At 29.8% G+C, this 7,772-nt stretch overlaps 2 protein-coding genes across 2 annotated transcripts in view; one reads left to right on the top strand and one right to left on the bottom strand.

Annotated features, from left to right (window-relative positions):
- Positions 1-3,972, top strand: part of LOC107638283 (uncharacterized oxidoreductase At1g06690, chloroplastic) — a 7,217-nt gene extending 3,245 nt beyond the window's left edge. Inside the window, exon 10 of the mRNA XM_016341483.1 lies at positions 3,628-3,972. Within this exon, the coding sequence (XP_016196969.1) occupies positions 3,628-3,813 (186 nt within the window). The 3' untranslated portion in view covers positions 3,814-3,972. The remainder of the gene's footprint in view (positions 1-3,627) is intronic.
- On the bottom strand, positions 6,598-7,221 carry LOC107635810. The gene has a single exon (XM_016339373.1). It carries the CDS (start codon positions 7,219-7,221, stop codon positions 6,598-6,600), a length of 624 nt encoding a protein of 207 aa, XP_016194859.1.

Here is a 7,772-nt window from a genome sequence, read left to right on the forward strand (position 1 = left end):
TGTATTATTTTAAATTAATATTTTATATGCTATTTAATTGTTAATTATAATTCGAAATGCGTATTGTTTTTGTGTTTCTTATTATTTTTACTTTTCATATATATGTAAATATATATATTTAAATCATTTAAATACTAAACATGCACACTAACGTTTATTGTTCTAAGCCAGATTTCTTCTTTGGGCCTGGGTCAGCTAAACCTGTTTAAACCGAACCAAAGTAAATCTACATTAACTTAACTTTCATATTTTTGAGAAAAGCCAGATTTTAGTGAGTTGGCTCAATCCAAGTTCCAAACCCAGTCAGTCTGGGTCTGACCAAGCCTCTCATTTATTCTCCTATATGTCAGTATGTGTGTGTCGTAAAACATTAAGCATGAAGGTGTTAAGAAGGTAGAAGTTAAGCATGAGGTCTGAGTTGTTTGTCATCAGTTGGATCAGAAACAAACTACTACCTCCTCCTCTTCTTCCCGTCACTACTACCACTGAGTACGAGATCATAATATGAGAGTTAGATCAGAAACAAACTGGCCTTTTATAATTCAAAATTAGTCCAAATTTTAGACCATTCTCAGATTTATTCACCAGATCAGTTTTACAACCTAGCTCAGTTTGAGCCTAAGTGAGCCTAGTACTATACTAACTATAGGAGAGGGTAAGTAGTAAATGCCTACGCCTATTTTAACTGTAGATTGATGTGTATCGTTCATTACAGTGTTCCTGTGTTTAGTCTTATGAATGTTAGAATTCCGCTAAATTCGGTAGTTCCACACCAAAGACCGATGGTTTCTGGACGTTCTGAAGGAGGGAACGGGCTCGAACGGTTACTCTTACGAATGACTCATTGTGGTACGAGGTTTGGTCGTTTTGACTTCAGCAGAGAACAGGGCGTTTCATCTTGTTAAATGTAAGCAGCTAATGTAGAAGTTGTGAGTAAGGTAATAAGAAGAAGAAAGGTATGAGAAGTTAAAGGAAGACTAAACTAAGGTTGTTATATGGGTCATTTAGTAGAAAACGACAGAGTGGACGAAAATCACGAAAGAGAAAGAATAATTAATAAAAGAATTCACTTCAAAAATAAAGAGACAGTTAAAGGAAGTAGGAGGATAACAATGCTCATCCATTTTTGGACGTTTATTTGTATTAATTAGAATATTAATAAAGTTAACAGGATCATGATCTTTCATCACTGCTTGTATGTTTTTTAAACCATAAACTTTAATTTAATTTTGATATAAATATATACTTTTGACTTAGGGATTATTTAACTAATCGAATAATAGCCTTTATATAATTAAGTTTTATTATTTTTAATTAAAAATTAACAAGAAGAGAAAAATAAAAGTAGCGGAATTTATATCAAAAAAGGAATATATAAATTGATAAGTAATAGACATAAAGTTAAAATTTCAGATGGACAATATTATAAGTACCCTATTTTTGAAAAATAGCTTTTATTAACAAGGTTTAATCTGATATATAAATTTGTAACTTTATTTCCTTATTATGTTTTGGTATTTTAATTTTGTTTCTCTTTTGATTTTGTGTTCGTGTTATAAAAGAATAAAGTTGAATGAAAAAATATTTTTAAATGTTTGTCAAGATAAATATAAATCTTCTAATTTGAAATTAAATCATTAATTTATTAATTATTACAATGTTTTAAGTAATATTGAGAAATAACTAAAAAAATAGTTTTAATAAATAAATAAAGAACAAAGCTATGATTTTGTTTATATTGTTTATATATATATGTATTTTTTTATTTCTTTTTATAATGGTAGATGTCTAAATAAATTTGTGAGTACAAAATCACCTATAAAAAATTATAGATGGAGTTACTTTTATTGAACCATAAAAGATTCAATGTATCTCCTTTTTGATATTTTAATATAAGTTTAATTTTGATACACTGACAGTATAAAAACGTTTTATATACCATTGTGTAATTACATTCGTTTTTTTAAATGATTATTCATGTAATTAATATAAAAGATAATTATTTTTACTGATATTATATTACGAAATTTAATATTTGTGCAAAATTATATAACAAGATAAAATTATATATATATGACAACAACTCTTACAATAAACTTGGGATAACTATAGTTGCACAGCAACTCTACCCATAATTCAATATTTTTTAATACAACTGCTAGAAGACAATTGGATCCAAAAGTAGTTCAACAACATATTCTCTTAGCAGTTCTGTGTTTGTGTATTTATCCTCAAAATTTGAGTATGTAAACTCAATTATACGGGCAAAATTAACAATAGAATCAAGCACAGGTCTTGGGATATTATTTGATTTGAGACATTCTTCGTTTATATCCTTCCAATAATCTATGATCTCCTTTAGAATGAGTTTATTGGCCTCTTCTTGAGAAAAATCGTATTGTTTCATACAACATTCAACAGCAGAAGCAACATGTTCTCTTTGCTGCTCAAACTATATAAATAAAACAAATCCAAAAAAGCTAATTAGACAAAAATTTTACTGAAGAGAGTACAAATAACTTTTACACTTCCATAGTTACATGTGTCATCTTCAAAATTTATTTCCTTGTCATTAGTGCCTTAATTTTAATTAATAGCTCTATAAATTATTTTAATTTGAAATTTTTTATCAACTTACTAATCCTAATATTTCCTGAAAATATTTCGCATATATATCTCAAAATAATTTGACTTGATTAATTTATTTGTGATCATTTTTATATTTGAAGTAATCCTAAATGCTTTAATTCATATAAAAACTCTATATTCACACACATAACGATAATAAACAATAATTTAACTAATGCAAGAAAACAAATTAAACAAATAATATTTTTCAATAGTCATTACAATTATTTTGTTATCAAATATTAATGAGAATTATCTATTTGGTCATTAGTTAAAAGGTTAAAATTCATAAACTAATTAAAATCTTAAAGAAATTATAGGAATTATTTAGAATGAAAAAGGATGTAAAATTAATTTCAATTCTCTTCCACATTATTATCACTAAATTAACAAAAAGAAATAGTTGGAATAATCTATGATGCACTGATATTGATACGGACACGGACACAGGACACGACATGACACGATATGGGACACGTCGACATATGAATTTTAAAATCTTATAAGACACGAGGACACGTATACATATAAAATATAAAGTATTTTTTAGATAAATCGTAATGGTATTTTGATATTTTATTGATACTAAAACATAAATTAATTTTTTTAATTATTTTTAATATCTTATTTTAATAAATAATAATATATACTATTTTTAAATTTATTTCAAGAATACAAGTTAAGAATAAAGGTGGATACGCTAACACATTATGGTATTTAAGGTGTGTCCAAACGTGTCCGAAGAAGAATTTTTTATTTTTTATTAAGATACCGTTGGATACTGCAAGCAAGCAGAGAACACGACAACTTAGCGAAGTATCCGTGCTTCATAGGTCCTTAATTTTAATTTAACTAAAATATCTATTAGGCTTAAATAAGTTTTTGGTTCTTATAAAATACTTGGTTTTTAGTTTTGGTCCTTATTTGTTGTGTTTTGTGGCTTGAGCTTGTGCTCCGTAATCTTGATAAAGCGAAAAGGTTTTTTATTTGTTTTGTCAGGTATCTCTGAACTGGCTGATAACACAGGGCAATGTGGTGCCGATACCCGGAGCCAAAACAGCCGAACAAGCTGAGGAATTCAGAGGTGCTCTTGGATGGAGACTCAGTGATGACGAGGTGGCTGAGCTTCGAAGTTTGGCTTCAGAAATTGGGCCTGTCGTTGGTTTCCCTGTTGAAAACCTCTGAAATTATAGTTAAGCGCTTTGTTATTGCACCATATGGCTCCAAAACCAATTGTAAAGTTATAGCCCTGCAAAAAATAAACAAGCACGTATATTTAGAAAATAATACAATAAACTAGTACAATTCTTAATTTGTGAAATAATAACAGCAAAATTTTAATTATACCGTTAGCTTCATACATGTTACTGTACAATTTTGTTAGGATATATAGCTTCTGTTGAGTTATCAATATGACTGTGTTTTGTCCACTTCTAAATCAATACCAGTTTTGCCTAAATCAATATTAAAATCCAGCTTTAGCCTCCACTGCATCGCTATGGGTCCTTTTTTAGAGTTATGAGAGAAGAAGATAGTAAATCAAATAGCGCAATTCTTTAAAATGTGTGTTACACACACTTTTTTTTAGGCTTAATTCACTTTCACCAATGTACAATGGTGTGTAAAATGGGTTACTGGCGAATTTCTTGTAGGATACAATGAAGAACACTTGACTTGTTTATGCACTCATACAGTCAAGCCTTACACTAAATGATAATTTACAGAATAATATTCTCTATTCTTTCTTTTACGCATAAAGAAAGTGTTGAGATGGATTATCCAGTGATAATAAAATGAGGGAAATTTATAAAGACGGAGTACATGCAACATGCAACTACGTACTCAACAGATACAATTTTTCAAATAGTTACAATCTTTTAACAGACATAACTATTCAAATAGTTGCAACTTTTTAACAGGCATAACTTTTGAATAAGTCACAACTCTATGAAGAGATGTAACTCTTCAAAATAGTTTTTCACATATTTTGAAAATATATCTCACAATCCCCCATCATTTTCAAAATTTCTTTTCAATCTTATCATTCTGGAAGTTTTATGCTTTCAGTAGAGGTATCTTGCGATTTGAAACTTTACCTAGTAACCAGTGGTATTCATTCATCCGAATTTAAAATAGTAGACAAGTTTTGAACCATTTAACTCATATGAACAAGCGTACACTGATGACACATAAAATTTCGGTATCATTTAAATGTTATATTTAATATGACACATTTAGTATACTACATGGCCTTGTGTCTTGTATCCTTTCGTAAGTGTTTTAAGAGTAAAATCTTAATTCTAAGAACTGGCCTCAGTTCACACTCATATAGGTAGACTCTATCAAAAATATCCCATAATTAAATACTTTAACAATAATATACTTGCTATAGGTCTATTAAGAGCAAAGCTCATCCTGTTCCTTTATACCATTATGGTTCCAAGTACTTTTTACCTTGGGATGAAAGAAATAATTATGAGTACTTGTAATTACTCTAATAGTGTACTTTACCGCATTGAACTCAAGACTTAATGTTACTCAAGTGTGAGTTGGGTTTCCACCATTGGTAATTATTTAAAATACAGATTTTAGTCTCATCCCTTTTGATGTTTTAAACACCAAATCCCTTGTCAATCCTTTCGTCAAAGGATCTGCAAGATTTTGTTCTGACCTTATAAAATTTATAGATATAACTCCATTACCAATAAGGTTTTTAACATAGTTATATCTTACTCCAATGTATCTAGATTTTCCATTATAAACTTGGCTTATAAGCCTTTGATAATGTTGCTTGGCTATCACAATATATAGAAATTGGTGCCATTAGTTTTGGCCAAATTGAAATTTTATGTAATAAATCTCTAAGCCATTCAATTTCTTTGCTTGCTGCTGCCAAGCAACAAATTCTGCAGTGCTTTGATGAATAATAACAGTGAACTCAAAATAACTAGGATTATAATTTTCTCTTCCACGGTTAGACCTTAAACACTTAATAAAGGTTTCTTGTTGTAATTCAACTTCAGTTTTAAAAATCTTAAATTTATCCAAAACTTCATCTTTAGAATGCATCAAATATATATATAACAATATCTATTAAAATCATCAATAAAAGTTACAAAATATTTCTTTCCACCTATAGTAGGCCAACCATGCAAATCACATACATCATAATGGACTAATTCTAATAACTTTGAATTTCTTTGTACCCTTTGAAAAGGAAGTCTTGTTATTTTGGTTAACATACAAGTTGTGCATACATCTGAATTTTTAATTGATTTTGGAATAAGATCATATTTTATCATATCCTAAACGATTATGCCATAAATCAAAGGACTCAGAAATAAAAACAGAAACATTATTATTATTATTATTATTATTATTATTTACAATATTCAATTTAACCATATTCTCACGTAGATATCCTTTACCCACAAACACTCCACCCTTAGACAGAATAAATTTGTCTCCTTCAAATACAGACTTAAACCCATACTTGTTAAGTAGAGGGACAGAAACTAAATTTTTTCTGACTTCGGGTACATAATATACATCAGTAAGAGTCAGTACTCTTCCAGAAGTGAATTCAAGTTCCAACGTTCCTTTGCCCATTACTTGAACAGTTGATGCATTTTCCATGTACAGAATAGTCCCATTCTCTTCTTTGAATGTCTTGAAAAAATCTCTATTCTTGCATACATATCGAGTTGCACCAGAATCTATCCACCATGATCCAATGTCTTTAATCATGTTGATCTCAGAAATTACAGCAATAAGATTATCTTTTATTGCTGTGTCGTTCTTTTCTTTCTTTTTTCTTAAAAAACGATATTCTTTCTTAAAATGTCCTAGTTTTCCACAATGAAAACAATTTTTTTTCTTTTTTCTTTCTGAAATCACCATTGTTACCTTGAGATTTATTAAAATCTCGGTATCTCTTCTTGTTGGGCTTATTGGATTTTCCATCTTCCATTACGTGAAGATTAGCATGAGCACTTTACTCTTTAGTATCGTCTTGTTTACGATACTCTCTTCAATACGAAGGTGATTACTTAATTGCTCAAGAGAAACATCATCCTTTCTATGTTTCATAGTTCTTTTGAATTCTTTCCATGATGGAGGGAGTTTGTTAATAATTGAAGATACAATGATGGTATCATCCATGTGCATGTTATGTTGCTTAAAATTATTTAAAATACGCTCAATTTCATACCGTTGTTCCATGACAGATCTACCATCAACCATCTTATAATTATTAAAGCGAGTGATAAGAAATTTCTTACTTGTTGCGTCCTTGGCCATATATTTTGTCTCTAATTTGTCCCATAGTTCTTTTGCGTTCCCAACATTTTGGTAGACATCAAACAATGCATTAGCCATGCCATTGAGTATGTGCCTAGTGCATATATAGTCATCGTTGTCCCATTTTTGCCTGGCTCGTGTTTCTGCAACGGCCTCCCCTTCAACTTCTGGTGGTCTTGGTATGGTAAGAACATATGCCATTTTTAGTGTTGTGAGAAGGAAATGCATCTTCTTTTGCCATCGTATGAAATTTTCACCATCAAATCTTTCTAACTTGACAAAATTCGACGTCATCTCCTTAATTTATGCAGCGGCCATTTTTGTTTTATTGGTGAATAATTAAGCCTAAAGATTGTGAGTTATGAGAGAAGGGGATAGTGAATCAAATAGCGCAATTCTTCAAGGCGTGTGTTACACACTTTCCTTTAGGCTTAATTCGCCCCCACCAATTTACAATGGTGTGCAAAATAGATTACTGGCGAATTTTCTGTATGATACAATGAAGAACACTTGACTTGTTTATACACTCACACAGTCAAGCCTTACACTAAATGATAATTTATAGAATAATATTCTCTATTCTTTCTTTTGTGCATAAAGAAAGTGTTGAGATGGATTATCCAATGATAATGAAATGAGGAAAATTTATAGAGACGGAGTACATGCAACATGCAGCTATGTACTCAACAGACACAACTTTTTAAATAGTTACAACATTTTAACAGACATAACTATTTAAATAGTTGCAACCTTTTAACAGGTATAACTTTTAAATAAGTCACAACTCTATGAAGAGATGTAACTCTTCAAAATAGCATTCACATATTTTGAAAAGAGGAATGCTA

This window comes from Arachis ipaensis, chromosome B04 (genome assembly GCF_000816755.2).
Source record: "Arachis ipaensis cultivar K30076 chromosome B04, Araip1.1, whole genome shotgun sequence".
NCBI lineage: Eukaryota > Viridiplantae > Streptophyta > Magnoliopsida > Fabales > Fabaceae > Arachis > Arachis ipaensis.